The sequence below is a fragment of the Stegodyphus dumicola genome, chromosome 1 (assembly GCF_044657685.1).
Source record: "Stegodyphus dumicola isolate Sdum_Otavi_A_Nest chromosome 1, ASM4465768v1".
NCBI lineage: Eukaryota > Metazoa > Arthropoda > Arachnida > Araneae > Eresidae > Stegodyphus > Stegodyphus dumicola.
In genome coordinates, this window is record NC_140768.1 from 54,786,644 (window position 1) to 54,806,412 (window position 19,769).

General features: G+C 32.9%; 1 protein-coding gene across 4 annotated transcripts in view; it reads right to left on the bottom strand.

Annotated features, from left to right (window-relative positions):
• Positions 1-2,600: 2,600 nt before the first annotated feature.
• LOC146999088 (uncharacterized) overlaps positions 2,601-19,769 on the bottom strand; it is an 85,326-nt gene continuing 68,157 nt past the window's right edge. For all 4 annotated transcript variants that reach the window (XM_085814673.1, XM_085814667.1, XM_085814661.1 and 1 more), the window contains one exon: positions 2,601-3,574. In XM_085814673.1, the coding sequence (XP_085670799.1) occupies positions 2,704-3,570 (867 nt within the window). In that variant the 5' untranslated portion in view covers positions 3,571-3,574 and the 3' untranslated portion in view covers positions 2,601-2,703. The remainder of the gene's footprint in view (positions 3,575-19,769) is intronic.

Sequence of the window (19,769 nt, forward strand, 5' to 3'; positions counted from 1 at the left end):
CGTGTTTCAAAAATACTACAGCTTCTTCCTATCGATTGATGGCATATTATGTTCCTAGCAAGAAAAACTCCGTTGATTGTGCTAGCAGAGGACAGTTGCCCTCAGAAATATCATCTGCTCGCTTATGTTTTAATGCACCTGGTTGGCTGATGTCTAGAGACATTGATGTTCCTAATACTTGTGAAGAACAATTTCTTTTCGAAGAAGAGTGCAATGCTGAACTAAAAAAAAGATGTAATCTCGAGAATAATAATTGCTCAATTTCTATCACAGGAAATGATAATATTGTGAATTACCCTCTTAATATAAGTAACAATATTTTGCATATTTTATGGGTTTTAAACTTTATTTTCAGGTTTTGCTCTAACGTTAGAAATCTCAGGAGAAAGGTAGATCTGCTGACTAATGAACTTGATAAATCTGAGGCTTTTTTGATAAAGGTCGTTCTAAGGCAAACATTCACATCCGAAATAAAATGACTGAAAATTAAATTATCCCTGTAAAGAGTAAATTAAAATGCTTTTCTTCTTTTCTTGACAATCAGGATATCAGCATAGAGAAATTCTGATCTCGATTATTTTCAGAAGCATCCAATAATTTTACTTGCAAAAACCATTTATCGCCATTGATTTTATTGTATCACAGAATATGTTTCCTTGTAAGTCCACAAACCTTATTGTATCATATGCCAGAGAAATATTTGCTTATCTGTAAACGAAACCTTTGTAAAAATATTTGTCACGAATGTGTTACCTGTTTTAGCATAAATACGGTAACTTCTGATGAGAAATTAAGCTTCCCAGTCGAGTAATTCAGAATTTTGTATTTAGTATAATAGGAATTTATTTATGTGGACCACTCCTTTTAAAGTAAGAAATAATAAAAAAAAAATCTACATAACAAAGTATATTTGGCAATATTTTATTCGTCTTGGTATTCGTGTTTTACACTTGGAAGTCGTAACAGACCTAACAGCAGAAGCTATCTTTGGTTATATTGTTTTTCTTAGAAAATGCAAAGCGCAAAATATCTTCACTGATAGCACTGAAACATTTTAGGAAACAAATGTAGAATTAAAAAGACTACATAAATGGCTAAATTTTCTGATTAACTTCTTGCAGAACGTTTGTCATCGGAGAAAGCAGGTTGGAAGTTTATCTCTGAGCGGCAGTTTTAGCGGCCTGTGGGATGTCGTATAAAATCATTCAAATATCATTTTATACAAAGTATAGGAAATTTAAATTAACTTTAAAGGATTTTTTTGACTGTTGTGGTGGAGACTGAGAGTTTTTTTTTTTAAATAAATCGTAATGTATCTAACATCAGTCGCTGCTATGTATTAAGATATACATCTTCTTCCTTAACTTCTGTTTTCTCTAATATTTTACACTTCAAACTGTTATTTCTTCTAATGATTGTATCATGGCAGTGGGTATTAACTTTCTTCCTCTGAATGGTTACTTAAGCTGAGATGCACACGTGTGGAAGAGGTGTTTAGTTACGGACTAAAAAAGATCTCAATATAATCTGAACCGAAGTATATTATACTTTTATTCCTGATAGATAAACGTGTTTTCCTTTTTCTGTGTCTGCTTAACAGCCTTAAGAGATCTATCTACGTGTAGCAATAAAAAACTTCCGAGAAATACGTTTCTCTCAGAATTAATTTGGACGCGAGATTTCTATAACTTAACCTTCTGGGCAACTATTGCGTTCCGCGATTTGTTTCACGTACGCAGCTGCAATATTTTACAATTCTAGGGTAAAAACTGTTGGTAGCTTTGTGACGCGTAGGAAAGAAACCAGTTAGTAGAAGGTTTTGCTTCTGTATACTGTCTTCTATCTACTTCTTAGGTGGTCCTCCTTTGTGCGTCTGGAGAAAGGAACGTATTTCTCAGAAAAGTTTCTTATTGAATTACGCATCGATGGGTCTTCATAAGCATTTATAACCCGACTTGCGCAATTCTTTCTTTACCTGGAGCCACATGGGACAAAGTCCCTACGTTGCTGAATTTAAATATATATATGCTGATATGCGCATTATATGGAACAACTATTCAGCTAACGCGCCAAAAGTTCCAGTAGTATCAGTCCCTCTTTCACAAATAGTACAAATACAAGACTGCCCTAGAACCTGAATTAACTTCATCGCTATTGCGGATGTTGTCCTATCGAGCTTACTGCCATGTGGTTTTTGTTCTAGATTTTGCCCGGTGATTGATTTTGTGAACTACGATAGCTTCATGTGTTAAGGGGAATTTTGGCTTACCTTTGATTTTTCATTGCTATAATTTTAGGCGTCTATATTACTTGTAACAGCTTTTATCCATCATAAACTGAAATAAAGATTTCGGGTTTCCTGTTCACCTGATCTATTAGTTAAAACCATTTCTACAAACCCGCAGCGCGCAACTGTATGGAATTGTTGATTGCTAACTATCTGTACCAAAAGTTTTATAAGAGATGTCCTACAACCTACATAATCTATACACGTTTTTAAGACATCGTTATTTTGAGAAATGCTCTGCTGGAAACCTCTCCTCAAAATAGCTATTTAATTAACTGTAATTACTTATTTTCTTATCTTTAAAGTCATGACAAAAATTTTAACAAAAAGTTTTACTTTCAAAAACATGCAAATCTATAATGTACAAAAAGTATACAAAATTTCAAACACATTTTGTATTAAACAAAATTTGACTATTAAAGTTTTTTATCACTCTGATTGTCATTCTGGATGTTATTGTTCGTAGTTACAGATAAAACTTCATTTCTCCAGTTCTGAGAATCTACACCAAGATCCTGCTCTTCATGCACTGTGCTAGGATCAGAAAACGTAAAACTAAGTTCGTCTTGTGAATGAAGGTACTCCTGTACCCTCCTGATTACTTCTCTTTGTTCATCAGTAGCGCGCAAGGAGATAATGCAATGTGGGCTAACATGTCGGATTACCTCTTCATCAAGAACACCATCAACAGTGGGTGTACCGCCCACGATGTCCGTCTTTACAATTACTTTCTGCCGCCCAGATTGTTGCTGAACGGCTGCTGGACGAAAAGCTCCAAACTGTAAGCACTTCCATACAGCACTTCCAGATGTAAGCACGGATAGAAAAGATACAATCAATTCGCCCAATGTTGCAATGATGGCATTTGCTGTCACATGAGCGCTGTCCCCAAAGACACGAGGCACGCTGTGATAATAAACTACTCCTAAAAAGCACAGACTAAGGTAGGCTGCTGAACTTAAAAGAGACAGCAAGGCCAGTCCAAAGAATACCTTCAGTTTCAGCTTCCTAAAGGGGCGTTTCCAGGAAAGTATAGCCGACAATCCTGTTGCCATAAATACTGGGCCAAACAGCGTCCCGAAAATGGTGGCACCAGGTTCTTGTTCCACAGCTGTGCGTAAGGCTCCGAACACGAGCACTAAGATTCCAAATATGACATGAAGCACACCTAATCCCAGTACTGATCCACGAATCAGGTCATTGGTATCCACAGCCGATGCTGAAGATTCCGATGTTGAAGTAGAGGGAACGCCTCTAAGTCGGATGACATATACTTCCTCCATTTTTCTAAAATAAAAATAATTAGGAAAAATTAGTACACTGCGGTATTCCTCTTAAACAATTAGATAAGTATATGGCATTTAAGAGTAAAAAATACTGCATTTGAAATGAAGCAGCTGATTACAATATCTTTGAATCCGCTACTCATATTTCGCGATCTTCTCACTTTACCAAGTGGCATTAGATTTTAAATTTATCATAAATATACCCATTCTTCATGGAGTCACACACACACGTATATATCGTAACTGACATAAAAAATATGAAACGGTGAGATTTATTTGTTTTTATAGGATTTATAGGTTTTTATAGGATACACGCATTTTTTATTTTTGAAGTAATTCGAGAATGTGACAAGAGAAATTAAAATTCTTTTATTTGTTGCTAACAAAAGTTATTTTAGTAGTCTTCAAACCCACTAATGACCGAGTAAATAAGCGCACCGGATGCTGGTAGTTTTTCTCAGGATCAGTTCATAGTGGCTTTATAAGCCTATCATAGTAAGTTTTTCTGGCATGAATACAATCCGGTCTTCATTTCTGTGACAATGAATTTTTTTCTTTTAAGAATAATTTGATAGGAAATCTTTAGAGAAGTCTACAATCAAGTTTATTCGTTTTGTAATGTTGTAATGCTTTAAAATCGTAATGTTTTAATCGTTGTAATGCTTTTAAATCTTCCTAACAAAGAAAGGAGGATCATCGACGTGTCGACCACGTGTAACTAACTGTAAATGGTAAAAGGCTGAAAGTAGAACGACACCTAAAGTACCTAGGCTTTATTTGTGATGAAATACACTAGTTATCATAAATTAAGGAAAACTCACAAAAATAGCGATAACTCCCTCAAAAATAAGCCAAACCGCGTAAAATGTTGCCAAGTAAGAGTAGCTGAGTAAAACTGCGATATGTAAATTAGTGGCACTGCGTTCGGAATACGTCATCTGCGAGGAGCATAAAAGTCTATGTTTGAGAGCAAACCCACATATTTCACTGTGACAGTGACATCAGAAGTCTGAGATAGCCAATTCGTAACATTGATCTTCAAGCATCATTTGCCTGCAGAAATATGGAGAGCCATTGGGAGACTAGAGGCAGAACAAAGTCAAACAGAAGTGGCCAAATGGCTAAATGTGAGCCCTTCTATGGTTCATTGACTTTGGAGGCGATTTCAAACCACAGATTCGGCATCTAGGAGGTAAAGCCAAGGACGGCCAACTGCTACGACGAGTGCCGATGACCGATACTTGACATTATGTGCACGCAGGAATAGAACCGCTACTCCGATTGTTCTTAGATCCTCCCTTGCTGCAGCCACCGGAAGGTTCGTGTCAACGTTAACTGTGCGTAGAAGGCTTCACGAATTTGGTCTGTATGCAAGGCGACCAGCCATTTGTGTGCCGCTCACGTCCCGCCATAGGAGGGACCGTTTTCAGTGGGCACGACAACATGTCCACTGGACGCCTGATCGATGGAGGGCGGTTCTCTTTACGGATGAGTCCAGGTTTAGTCTAGAAAGCGATAGTAGGCGTTATTTGATATGAAGAGAACCTAGAACCCGTTATCATCCGTCAAACATCCGTGAAAGAGATGCCTACGGAAGGGTCAGTGTCTGTATTTGGGGTAGGATTTTTTTGGGTGGACGCACAGACCTCCATGTCTTTCCAAGGGAAACCGTGAATGCTCACATTATAGAGATGACATCCTTGATGCTTATGTGCGCCCATATGCCGGGGCAATAGGTGATGCTTTCCTGTTACAGGACGACAAAGCAAAACCACACAGGGCTCGCATCGTAAATGATTATCTTCAACAGGAAACAATTATGCGCATGGAGTGGCCAGCTCGATCTCCGGACTTGAATCCTATCGAGCACGTTTGGGATGCTTTAGGGAGACATCTAGCTGCTCTGAATCCGCCCACTCAGACCCTTGTCGCGCGTGCAATTGCTTTGCAAGAGCAATGGCTCTCGCTTCCTATGGAACTGATAGACCGCATAATTAAAAGCATCACACATCGCTGTATGTGCGGTATTGCTTCTAGAGGCGATCATATTCCATATTTAAGGTACTTTTCCTATAGCAAACTGACACCTTCGATTTGTTCATTTTATACATGTGCTAATTTCTATACTACCATATTTGTCTAGTAATTTCTTTTTAGGTTGTTTGATACCTTACTATCTGTTGTATATTATGGTAAGTTTCATTGAATCCTACATCTAACCTTTTGAGTAATCGTGATTTTTCCTTAATTTATGATAACCAGTGTACTAACAGGGATCCAGCACATCATGGAAACCAAAAGACACACCATCATTATTGCTAAACAATTTCGGCATTTAAAAAAAAAAAAAAAAAAAAAAAAAAAACAAGGATACAAATGGAGACTGACACACACACACACACACAAAAGTTCTGTATTCTAAAGTTACGGAAAAAATTGTAATATAAAGTGCAGCAGTATGGGCTGAACCCACGAAAACACGTAATATGAAATATCTGTCCAGCATACAGAGACCTTGGTTACTTAAAAACACTAGGGCATAATGCACAACTTCGACAAACGCAGCCAGTGTCCTTGCAAGGCTTTTATCTTTGTGAATAAGAGCTGAAGAAGAAGCAGTCTGTCAACTGGTTAAACAACTTCAAAAACCAGCAACCTTAGATAATGAAGTGTTTCACACAGCAAAATATGAAAAGCAAGCTTCATACCTGCACATACACCCGTAATAAAAAGATATAATCACCGAAATCGAATTCAACGACATTAATCTCACCTCATTTGGCGAATTAGAAATTTGTTCAGAAGTTGAAGACCATGTTGGGAGTTACCGCAAAGAATAATAGTTTTTTTTTATATTGGATGCTACACAGAAGGACTGCAGCAAAATAAAATTGCAATGAATTTCCAGTTTTTTAAAGATATTTTTAACGTTTTATATTATAGAATATAGAATTATATATTACAGAATAGTCGAGGATAATATATGCAGATTTTATATTTAGATATAGATATAGATTTTAATACTAAATTAGATATAGATTTTAGTTTTTTTCCACACAAATAATTTTATGCCCAACACAGCTTTTATGCTTCGAACTTTCGAAACAAAATCGAAGTAAAATAATCCCATAAAATTTATTACAGTAAGATGATGGAGTAAACGAATATACACTAAAATGAAAAAAGATTTTCGTACAAAATAATCCAACTTCGTATATTATTTTAATCATCCCCCATTCCCAGTAAGGAGGGGAAGACCTTAACATGAAAGTGAGAATCAACGTTGTTCCTCTTACAGAAGAAGAGCTATTTAAATTTAACACTCCTAGAGACATACGAGAAACCTCCTGCAATGACCTCCACCAGCTTTCTCTTTATATGAGTTTCTGTTGGTACTTTTCTTTGCATTTTATTTAATCATTACTATTCTGGAGGTCTGTCTTATCTAGGCAGAAAAGATGTGGTAATACATGATTTGTTTATGCATTTCACAAATCCATTGATATCACGTGTTTGACACAAAAACATAAAAGTCGTTAAGCTCGTAGTTTAACCTGTTATGCTTATTCATCTTTTACAGTCAGAGTTTATTCAAATTGTAACAAAATTCTGATCTTCCGCCGGTTTTAAGATTTCACAAACTAGGTAAATTAAAAGAGCTTCAAATGCATACAGTTTAGAGCTCTTTTTGTACTTCATCATAAAGTTAAAAAACTAATACTCTTCGTAAAAAGAAAAATTTAAGAAGCTCCAACAGTTAATCCTTTTTTTTATATATATTTTAAAAAGTTCGCGTATATGTATTTAAGTTTTGATGATTGTAATTTTGTTTTTATAAATATAAGAATTTTACAGATTGGTTTATTAAAACAAAGCGTAAGTATAAACATAAAAGATAAAAAGTAAAATAAAGATGGTTCACCCCCCTTTTTTTGAGTTTGTTACAAACATTAAGGCATTAAGAGAAGTAAACAGTTAAAGAATTAGAATATGGTTTTAAAGAAAAATACACCATTCCTAATAAAACAAGGAAAATAAAATTGTAATGAATTTGCACTTATTGAAAATACTTTTAACGTACTAAGTTGTAAATATGTTTAACTAGAGAAAAAAGCTGAAAAGAATTTTGAGAACAGAAATTTAGTGAAATTCTGTAGCTTCAGAGATCAAGTCGAAAGTTTGATTAAAATAACACGCCGAATAACGATTAACAACGAATAACGAAGTCGAATAACGAAAAGAATCAGCGTAATATCATAAATTTGCAAAACTAGTTTCGAAGGTTTAAAAACAGAACTGCTTCTTCTGCTGCCGAAGTGCAAATGACGAAAGAAAACCAGTGATACGATAAGATAAGAAAAGATAGGGCGATAAGAATGAGTGAAGGGAAGTCAAGCTACTACCGCCCTCTATTGATGAAAAATGAAAATAACTACGAAATAATTACCTTAAAAGGTGAGGGTAAAGACGGATTGGAATTGGAATTATTAAATAATTATGAAAAATTTATATGATTGTGAAACGCCTCTAGAAAATTTAATTCGTCAATGGAAAAAAAAAAATTGTAAACAATTTTGGCTGCACAAAAATGGAAAATGTGATTTTCTGACAAAGGGTATTGGCCAACAGAGGATTTGTGTGTTTCTTTTTTCTTAACATATGCCTCATATTCCTTAGCGCGAAATTTTGAGGCTCTCTTAGTTTGACCAATGCAAATTAATCCACACTGGCAAGGTATCCTGTATATACAGGAGGAGTTCATATCCGGAATGGGGTTTTCAAACATGGGACTGCGAATTTTATTGACAGAAGAGAAAGCGACTCGAAAGTTCGGTTACCGATTTCAATCCATCTCGCATTTTAAGGAAATAATTTCATGGTTGTTTTCATTTTTCATTAATAGAGGGTGCTAGTAGCTTGACTTCGCTCCTTTCGTTCTTATCGCCTTATCTTTTCTTATCACTGGCTGCTCTTTTGTTATTTGGAATTCTGCAGCTGAAGAAGGAGGTTCTATATTTAACCTTCGAAACTAATCCTGAAAATTTATCAATATCACGCTGATTCTTGTTGCTTTAACTCCTCCAATAATGAAGTGGTAAGTGTTAATGGGTAATATTGGAAAAGTAATAATCCTAAGTTCGCCTCAAAATTTTTTTTCTAGTCCATTTTTAAAGGAATTTAAATTGTAGAGTTTTGAAGACAAATTTAGAGAATGGATGCGAAGAAAAATTGTCCGTTCCGGAAACTCGGTATTCATTTCCCAGATGGTCTTTTATATTTGATGAAATTGATCCTGTCTCCATGAATTGTGTTTTAAAAGTATAAAACCTATTGTTTTTAACTGATTAAAGCATAGTGTGTTTTATTAAATGGAGTTTTCATTTTATATCGGTAACAAAATAGTTTAAAACAAATTTAACAACCTTCAGTGTTAAAACTGCTATAATAAAATTCTACACTGTGTTTTGAGAAACATGGTAACTAGTAAGACATTTATCAGTGACTAAGGAAATGATGCTCGTAGCCATCCTTTTCATATTTCTATTTATTTCACACAAAATTCGCTTTGAGAGGAAGGGAAGCGTATTTTGTGTACGGGCAATCGGAGAAAATAGTTTAACACTAGAATGCTTGCGTCATTTTCGAAAAGCATCTGAAAAAGGGGAGGATACTTTTTTTCTCTTTTCACGCATCGGTGCCCATAAATAGTCAGATCGCTTTAGTGAAAGGATCTGATGTGGTTCACAAACTATTGGGCATTTCTAGATCGAGGTGAGTATTTAAAATTACCCCACGCCCAAATAACTCTCAACTAACGACTGATACGGTGATCAATCGAAATCGAGCTTTTAGCCTGGCATACACAGACATATTACTGTTTCGCTTAGGAAAATCATCTTAGCGTTAAATGCAAATAAATAAACCCATTGTCATCTCGGTGTTAGGCATTCAGTTTTCTTTCTGGGGTAGTTAATTATAGCCGATAATTTTGTTAAGCAATTACAGTTTTAAATCAGTGATTTGGAATACTATTATGGGAATTATTAAAGCCTATCAGGTAAATATTAAGCTCAATCAAATGCGCGCTTACATATTTTCTTTAAATATATATATCAGAGTTTTCAACCCGGAGAGAATTCCCCTAGGGGGAATCTACCCTTAAAAGTATTCGTCATTTACTTAACCGGATTTCAACCCTTGCACCAATGTGTTATAATACCGTTTTCATCTTAACACCCTTATAGCATCAGTTTCAGGAAGAAAGCGGTCAGCATTTATTTACCTATTAAAAATTTAGTTTTAATTTATGAATATAAAAAACTACTTTCATTCAAGTTTGGGTATAATAAATGTTTTCTATACTTTTTTTTTAAAATTTAAAAGGCACATTAGAAAATAGTCTAAATTTAAATAAATGTATGTGCATTTTTCAAATTTTAGAAAGGAGAGGGGTGAGATGATCGGCTAGGAATGGTAAAAGGGGTGCATGGAGCAAAAATGGTTGAGAACCCCTGAAATATACCGTTACCTGCTTTACGTAGATAGCTACCATATAATCAGCGAAGATAAAGTGGCAATCAGAGAAGTCCAAAGGATAAATAGCTGTCCCTTAAAATGTGTTTACCAGACGACATAGGGATGAAAAGCGTCTCCATCAACAGATTTCATAGTCTTTTCTACCCTTAAAAGTATTCGCCATTTACTTATTTCAACCCTTGCACCAATGTGCTATAATACCGTTTTCATCTTAACATCTTTATATTCCAGCGAACAACTTTCAGTTGCTACCCGAAGAAAGAAATAATATCCAAGGAAACTATTTTGAGATGCGAAATGAATAAATCGAGACAGAGATGAAATGATGTATAATTATAAATGAAAAACGTTCAAATGTTGCTTCCATGAAATTATACAAATTGTTATATAGATTAATATATTGTTACGAATTTTGTATAATGTAACATGGAAATTCTGAAGAGAGTGAAGTTCAGCCGGAAAAAGAAGGTTGCAAATGAGGTAAATGGCTATTTCGCTAAACTGCGAGATATCGCCAAGCTAACGATGTGTTTTGGCAACTAATTTTATCACAAAATTTGGCGAGAGATCGCCAAAAGTAGCCGAACTTGGCGACATTTTGGTCCGGTCCTTGTATAATTGTAATTGGTATTGTAACTGATTCCTATACATAACCTATCGTATCCGGCCCTTATATATAACTTTAACCGAATATGTCTTTTAGTAATTTCGACACATGGAACGTAATGGAAATTCCTCGGCAGCCGAGGGAAATTATAAAGAAAAACGGAAAGGGCATCAGTTCTTAGTTTTAGTTTACAGACAACTTCGGTGTATTAAGATATCTCCCGTGTGAGTTTCGCTCTTTAGATGCGCTTTGCACTACGTTGTATTTAACGTTCTAAGTAGTCTGAAGTGGTAACTACAGATTATGCTCTGTCATATTGAGAAGAGCTGTAAGAGTACTTTTGTAGAAAGCTTCGGGAACAGTAAATTGTTCCTTCTGAGAAAGTAAATTTTATTAAGTTATCATCGGTTCAGTGCATATTCTATCCGTTACTAGCCCATGCGCCCGCAACAATATTATTTCAGAATAATACTGTGTATTTATATAACTTGTTATTTTGATAGCTGCAAACAAAACAAAACCAAAATATCATCCTAAAATTTCCTGCTAATTCTGGATGGCCATTCATCAAAAACTTAATCTTCGAATATTATTTCTATTTACGAAATATCGTATCATGTGATGTCATCGTGCTGTAACTTGTAGTTCAAGGCAACCTCTCGCTACAGTAGATACAAACGCCTTTCTTTATGTTGCAGTAAATACTAATGGCCTTATTATTGTTTAATTTAATCAGAAACAATTATTACAGCACGGAAATGTTAATTGGATGCTGAAGTACTCTTTAACTAATCTGCTCATTAGCGACCAACAAACAGATTGGATACATGAAAATATTCGTGGTATGCCCTTGTGTGAATTGAAGCTTTAGCATGTTGCGCTATAATCTAAATAATCTAATCAAATCCCAAACTAATTTAGCTACGATTGGGACATTTAGTGATTTGGCGACGATATTTTGAATTCAAGCTAGGTCTCTAAAATTCAATCAGTTTCTGAAAATAATTTTTAATTAACTTGAGAAACTAGTTAGCCTTTCAAATTCATTGCAATCTCCATATTAGCAGCACAGATTATCCAAAGAAATATATCTAGCACTTAAAATGCAGGATGTATGTTAAGATTGTTTTGTTGGACTTGAGAAAGATGTAAATAATGACTCTAGAAATTAATCAAATACATATTTTCCCCTTTTCTAATAACGAGAAATCGCGAATACAGGCCAAATCATTTAGAAAAGAACAATGCATAAACAGAAATTTTTTGACTTTTCTACGTGCAAAATGAGATGTTTTAACTGGAAAAACAAAAATCTGAAAAGTTTCTGAAAGGTTTCAGATTTTAAATTACGTCTAAAAGGGCGTTTTTTTTAACATTTCGTGTATTACCTTTATTTTATTAAATATCATGTTCTTTGCACTTAAAACATAAAATTCAGTTCAATAGCAATGTCGCAAAACAATTTTAAAATGAGCATATCTTTAGAATTTCAGATACACAGTTCCGCGCGCTGGAGATAAAACGTCCACTCCTCGTAGAGTATTGCCATTGCTCACTTTTAAATCGTTGAGTGTGTTACTCAAAAATACTTTAAAGTTTTACAAAATATGAAATCGATAATAAAACAAATTCCAAATTTGGTTTTCCACATGCCTATATTCGTCGGAAGATTACGTCATTCAAAACTCGATGGCTCTATGTACCGTTTTTTTATCACAATGCGAGAAATATACATACATTTATGCAGCTTTTCATTATTTAATTTCTAAAAATATAATGCAGGACTGTAACATTTGGTGGCAACAGTTTGAAAAGTAATTCGCCGTTTATAGTGATTCAACGCAAAATCGCAGAACGAAAACAATAGTCCTTAAGGGACAAAGCCCCTTTGGACCAAAAATAAGTGCATTTGTTAACGAAAGGGATTTTTTATTTATGCCATCATATTTATCACACAAGGAAACAAATTTAAGTTACTGTTGTTAAAAGTGTTTGTGATAGCTACGTCGGTTGTATATACTAAAGATATGGTTTCACTCAAAAGCAGATGATGATAATAAAAAAGCATCGCTATTTTGGCTCTGTTTAAATTCAACTGGAGGCCACTTCCAGTTTTTATGATTTTTTTGCAAGAAACTAATTCTATTTGGAGCACACCGAAGCTTAAATGACATAAATTCTCGCGATTAGTTTTTACGAATAAATTGTTATACGTCATAATCTTAGGTGAAACGCTTTTTGCACTATAAGTTTCTCTTTAATCCTCGGTTTAAATATAATTAATTTCCTCCGATTCTATTTAACTTCATTAAGCGCCATAGATAATTATCATTTGTTTTTTATTTACTTATATAATTATTTATTTGTTTATTATTATTATTTATTTGTTTATTATTATTATTTATTTGTTTATTATTATTATTTATTTGTTTATTATTTTTATTTATTTACTTTATTATTTAGTTACCTATTTTTAATTTCATTTATCATTACTTACTTATCACTATTCATTTACTAATTTTGATTCACCGTACATTACGGCCTTCCAATGTGACGGTGACTATATTTTAGAATGCTAAAAACTAAATTTATTAAAATTACTACGCTGATCATGTTATATGAATACATGGCTATAAAACAATATTCCATCTTTCCCAAAAAGGTTATTCATTTGATACCAACTGGGAAGTTTAAATTGAAGCAGAATGATGATGTAATAAAAGACTCAATCCTGAAGCGAAATAAATTGTGTTACTAATGCATGGAAGGGTATGGTGGTAGCTTCTGCGGAAAGCCTCCAAGTCCATATTTATGGACTTTTGGATGCACGACGGTGACAATGAATAAATGTCACGCTCATACGAAAGATTATAAAGTCCAAACGGGCAATTTGTCCAGAAGGACTATTAATTTCGTTTTCGCATTTTGTGTTGATTCGCTACAAACGTTGTTTCACTTTTCAAATTGTTGCCACCAAACAATATCACCCTGTATTATATATTTAAAGAAATTAAATAATGAAGAATCTGCATTAATGTATGCATGTTTCTCGCATTGTGATAAAACAACGGTACCTAGAAGCATCTAATTTTGAATACCGTAATCCTTCTGCGAATAGAGCATCTGGAAGCTCGAATTTGAAATTTGGAATTTGTTTTATTATTAATTACATGTTTTGTAAAACTTTAACGAATTCCTGATTAACAAACTCAAGATTTCAAAGCCAGCAAAGGCAACGTTGTTCAGAAAAAGCATTTTATCTCTAGCGCGCGAGACTGTGTATCGGAAATTCTAAAGATATGTTCATTTAAAAATTATTTTGAAATATTGCTCTTGAACTGAATTTTATGGTTTAAGTGCGAAGAACGTAATATTTAATAAATAAATGTAACACACAAAATGTTAAAGAAACGTTCCTTTGGACTTAATTTAATTTTTTTAATCTGATTTTAAATTTTAAATTACGCCCCTTTGGAGGTAATTAAAAGTTTAAAATCAGATTTAAAATTTTTGTTTAAACTCTACCTTTCTTATGTTTAGTGATTTAAAAGACCTCATATACTATTGCATTTCGATGTTTATATTACTTACAACAAAGAACATGAGAAAGGGTATAACAGTCTAATATCGGTTACGTTTTCTATTATGCGCATGATACTGCTGGCAAATTATAAAAATAAGCTTATTTTCATATTTCGTTAATGAAGTTTAAATCATTAATCCTTAGTCTTTTCTTTACTACATAAGAGTTCTGTTATGATCTAAAAATCTTTTCTAATTATTGAGAAAGAATTACACACTGTAAAAATAGATAGATTTTAGTTCGATTGCTTAAAACATTTACAGAACATAAAATCTACTTTTCAAATTTAATTTATTACGAAATAGTATTCGTTTCAAGAAAATACGATCATCCATCTCATACTGGAATGCTAAATGCAAGAAATAAAAGAACAGCATTTCGAAAAAAAAAAAAAAAAAAAAAAAAAGGTCGAGGTTTTAACTCCGGAAGCATGAAGTTTATTTGTCAAACGTAGAGAATAAGGAAAGTCAAAGTTCAGTCCGTAACTATTAAAAGCTCCAATTACATGACTACTTAGCCTCGCTCACTGCACAATAAGCAGAGCATCGCCATTCAGTTTCGTTATAAAAAATATTTTGCTTTACTCAGTTATTTGTGAATACCGAATAACACAAACAGTTGATTTTTTCCCAACCGTAACCATTTAGACAGTGTAGGTTTTTCACACTTGACACTTGAAACGCCAGATTTAAAACCGATCGCTAATTTTTCCTGTTGTATTCTTTCCTCCAGTATCATTCCATGAAAACCGAAAAATTGTTACCCTCTTTTAGCTGGCTTATTTGCATTTGGCACTATAACTGCCACACTGTGTTACTATTGGACATGAAATTCATTATATTACAGAATACCTAGTTATTTCATAAACTAATCAAATATGTAATAAATTCTAATTCTACACTTTAACTAGTTATTTTGATACAATAAAGATCTATTCGTTAAAGAGTAAAATAACCGACCATTTCATCCCGCTTGTTAATATTATCTGTTGTATGGGGATATATAGGACGATTTTAATTAAATTTCCAAGTTAAAAAATTAGAGTTATTAGTCAGAAATAGCACACCATTTTCAACCTACTATAAAAGTGTTATATAATAATTTTAGTTTTTACGTTTCGTTTAAGAATATGGAAAGTATTACTTTCATTTCCTCGCAATATTTTTGTAATTAACGATAATTGCTGAATTTTTATATAGAGATTATTGTAGCCGAAAATTTTTTTCCCATCAGGTTCTCAGAAGATCAATATTCATCATTTATAATCGCAGAATATGATAATGCTTATTAAAAAAAAGGTTAAATACTGCCATTAGCAAAATTTCTACAGTTTGTTCACAAGAATGTTGTGATGTGCAAAGCACAGTATATTTTTCTAGAGCTGTCAACATAAATCTGATTTCAAGGAAAACAGTTTCGATGAAAATATAGCCGGTGAAAGTGAGACCGGATAATAGGAAGTTTACTCAGTTTAGACTCTAGATATCTGGAATTTCAGTTATACAATTCCTCTTCTTCCTGGGCCAATAAAAATACGCTAATTGCTTATTTATTTATGTGCGTTTAATTGTTTTGTTATTCATATAACTAAGTTCACAAATATAATAATATTTATTATATTGTTTATTTTATTTTATTACTTTATGGCAATAAAGAATGAAATTTCAGTTTAATTTTACTTGAATCAAAATAAGTTACGCGTTATTTTTACGCAAATAATATACTATATTTAATTTTAATGCATAAAATATGTAAAAATAAAAACAAGAATATGTGCTAGTTTCAGGATTTGTTTAAATAAAAATTATTTTCTTTTCCTTTTAGTTGAAATTTAATCGACATTTTCAGCAAATAAATAACGTTAAATTTTGCCAAAAATGGCGTATTTAGCACTTTGTTTTACCGGAACAAAAACAGTCTACTTTTTAAAGTGTTTTCTCATTTTACCTCTCTTGAAGTGGGAAACACTTTGAGAAAACCATAAAAACACCCATGCACTCAGCCAATTCGCCTGGATTCGAAGCTTAAAGCGAACTACCAGAGTTCAGCGACTTTACCGTTGGCCCAGGGAAAGAATGAAGCAGATGGATATAAAACAAGAAGCATTTTAAAATTGGAGTTTTAAAGTGAATGTTCTCCTTTATTCTGTAGTCTCCCTTCAATCGACTAAGTAACCAGATGGCATCCAGCCGTAACTGAAGACAGTAGAAATAATGTCACAATAGAATCACTGGCAGGGTTTAAACAAGCTGATAAGTACCCTCTCGAAGCGTACCACTTTGCTCTATCGGTAGAACAAAGTAAAGCAAAGTCTTTAACTCTGAAGGAAGCTGAAAAATGATGGGAACAAAATATGCCACGAAGTCTATGTTTTTAATCAAGCAATACAGCAAAATTAAAATTAAAAAAAATTAATTATTTAAAAAATAAGAATATTCTGTTACTACTTCACAGAAGTATCACTGAAGCAGTGATAACAAGACACCCAATAAATAACTTCGTTTATGTTCTCACCAAATGCACTAACATTGTATGAATTACTCAAAATAATACTGTTATTTACAAAGAATAATCAGGTAAAAAGCCTGACGGGTCTGTCTTCTAGGCGTTGCATATAAATAGCATTCAGTTTTTAAAATTTTTAAAGGATCCTACGGTTAAAGTTTCAGTAGTATCCCTCGATGACCTCTATAGTATTTTAAAAATTAGCTTTTAATCTGTATGAAAGTCGGCATGGGGAGGCTCTGTAATACATTCTGTATTTATCGAAAAATAAATACACGATCTTTCTACAAACACAGCCTGTACTTATGGAATCTCGCCTGTATCCTTTCTATAAATATATATTGTATTTATAGAGAGCATTCTGTAATTGAATTTTGAATTCGATGATGTTTCAAGAGTAACATTGTTAAGAAATGAATTTCCCACTTAATGCGTTACAAAATTAGTATTGTAATTATTCATTGTAAGTAGGCTAATAAAGGAAGAAATACTGCATTTTATTGATATTGTAATGAGTAAATAATCGTATATAATATTATATTCTTGCAAAAATTAATCGGATTCAGATAATTGGAGATTGCTGCAAGCTCACACGTTTTCAAATACAGCTTTATTTATTCGATTATGGTTTGGTTTATTCGATTATGGTAAAGCAAACGAGGGTTATCTGCCTAACGGGAGGGACGCTTTCATGAATAAATTTATAAAGGAAATTGGTTCGTATACATGTTATACACGTGGAAAACCACAAAACGCTTATGTAGCCAGTCGATTCGCCGAGATTCGAACCTTGGACAGAACTACTAGTATTCAGCGACTGGTGGGATGATGCCAGAAAGGATTTCAAAAGCTACGAAACTGACGTTAATGACAAGTTGCCTTCAAAAAGACCAAAAGAATTTGAGAACTAGAACTTCTTCATAAAAACGAGTCTGAAACGCATAACTTTAAAAATAAATAGTGTTTTTTTCAAAATATGTGTAAAAGTACAGGAATTTTCATTACTGCAAGCATAAAAAATGTAAATGAGCATCCCAGCATCGTAGTACAAATTTCAGGGAAATTGATTTTAGAAAAATTCTGAAAAAATAAATAAATAAATAAATAAAATAAAAATAAAAAAATAAAAAATAAAATACGACTACAAAAACCAAACATCATGCCCTTTATGTTTGGAAACTTGAAACAGCTTTGACTTTTAATCTCTCAAAGAACATTCATCCAATTATATGCCATGATCGTCATCGGATATATTACAAGAGAATTTGGGACAGAAAAATATCCTGGCTATCTCGTTTTATAATTTTTTTTAAGATTAAAAAAATATATTATTATTATTCGCACTTATTATCCGTTTTGAATCCTCATTACTTGAATGCATGTATAATATCACAGCACACGTTAAAATTATATCCATATTGGAACATCCAATGGTCCATTTATTCACCAGCAACATTTATAGGAAAACCACAATTTATCGGTTTATTAAGGAACATACGGCCTTCGTGTACACTATATTATATACCATTAACCATTCAGAATGTCACAGAACAGTGATAAAAACGTTTACTATCAAATATTTGAGATAGTCAGAGAATGGAATATATTAAGAAATCGTGTGATTTTATTTGAAGATTAAAAGATATGCTACATTGCAATGTGCACTATATGAATCTTTAAAATTTTCCGTAAGATAAGTTTATGTGCAACAGAATTTTCTACGTTAAAAACACTCTCGATGTGTGTCAGAACTAGACACTGGTAAACAATTTAATCTCTAACGTATTAATTCCTTCGGGATATTAATTCTGTAACGATTATCTGCTATAAAAATGCTTTTAATTCGAAATAAGAAATACAGACATACTCATTAGTTCATGTAAAAATTTTAAATAAATTTTCACCTCAATTAAAATATTTAAAAATAAAGAAACTAAGCAATAAAATCTAAGACATTCATTTAGGAATATTTAAGAGTGAATACAAAAATCGAAATTTAAATATTAAGACATCGTTTACGTAACTGATATATTACCGATTTTTATAAAGTCACGGTTCACATTTCCTCCACTTTTTACTTTTTAATCCTTTACTTAACAATGCCTTCCAGACAAATTTAGGAATTAGAACAAAACAGTGAAAAGAAGTGACCGAGAACTTTAAATCAGATGAAAAGAACAAAGACGCACTTTTTTCTCCTTTCGGATTCAAGTCTAATGGACCATTTTGGCAATTTTTGTGCAAGTGTTCTTCATCGTTTTTCCTCAAGAGGAGAAAAAAAAAAAAAAAAAAAAAAAAGTAGGTTACAGAATAAATTAGGGGCCCCTCAGCGTTGACCGTCACGCATTATTCTCCAGAAAGAAGAAGCAAACAATAGAAATCTTTTTATTTATGGAATAGCAACAATCAAAATTCAAACATGGAAGCTTCTGCGCAGACCTGAGAATGAAACAGCGGTTATGTCGTTATAAAAGGTCGCAGAGATATAAAATATTTTCAAGTTAGTTTTAACATTAATTACTAAATATAAAACATTTGAGTTAAATTAAGTAACTCAAAAACTTTAAAAAAAGTGTTCGCTGTTAATTAACTGCTTAACAAACTTAGTATGAAAAACGTACATAATTTTTTTTATTAATTCGGAAGTTAAACGTTTTTAACGTTAACTGTGATTAAGAACACACAATTAATATATTAACGGCATTTATAACTGTTATGAATTAAGACATTCTCCCAGATGCTCACATATAGGTCCAGTACATCGCAAATTCCTTTTTCAACTCTGGGCGAGTTCACAGTTTATTTTTAAATATTTTCTTCTTCTGAATACTTTTTTCTCTATAATTACTAAATGTATTTAGAATCTCAGACTAGATCCCAGAGTTTTCGGTATCTTGATTTCAACTATCTAGCAGTAATAACGATTTCTCCTTTCTGTTGTATTCATATAAAAATCTCAATTTT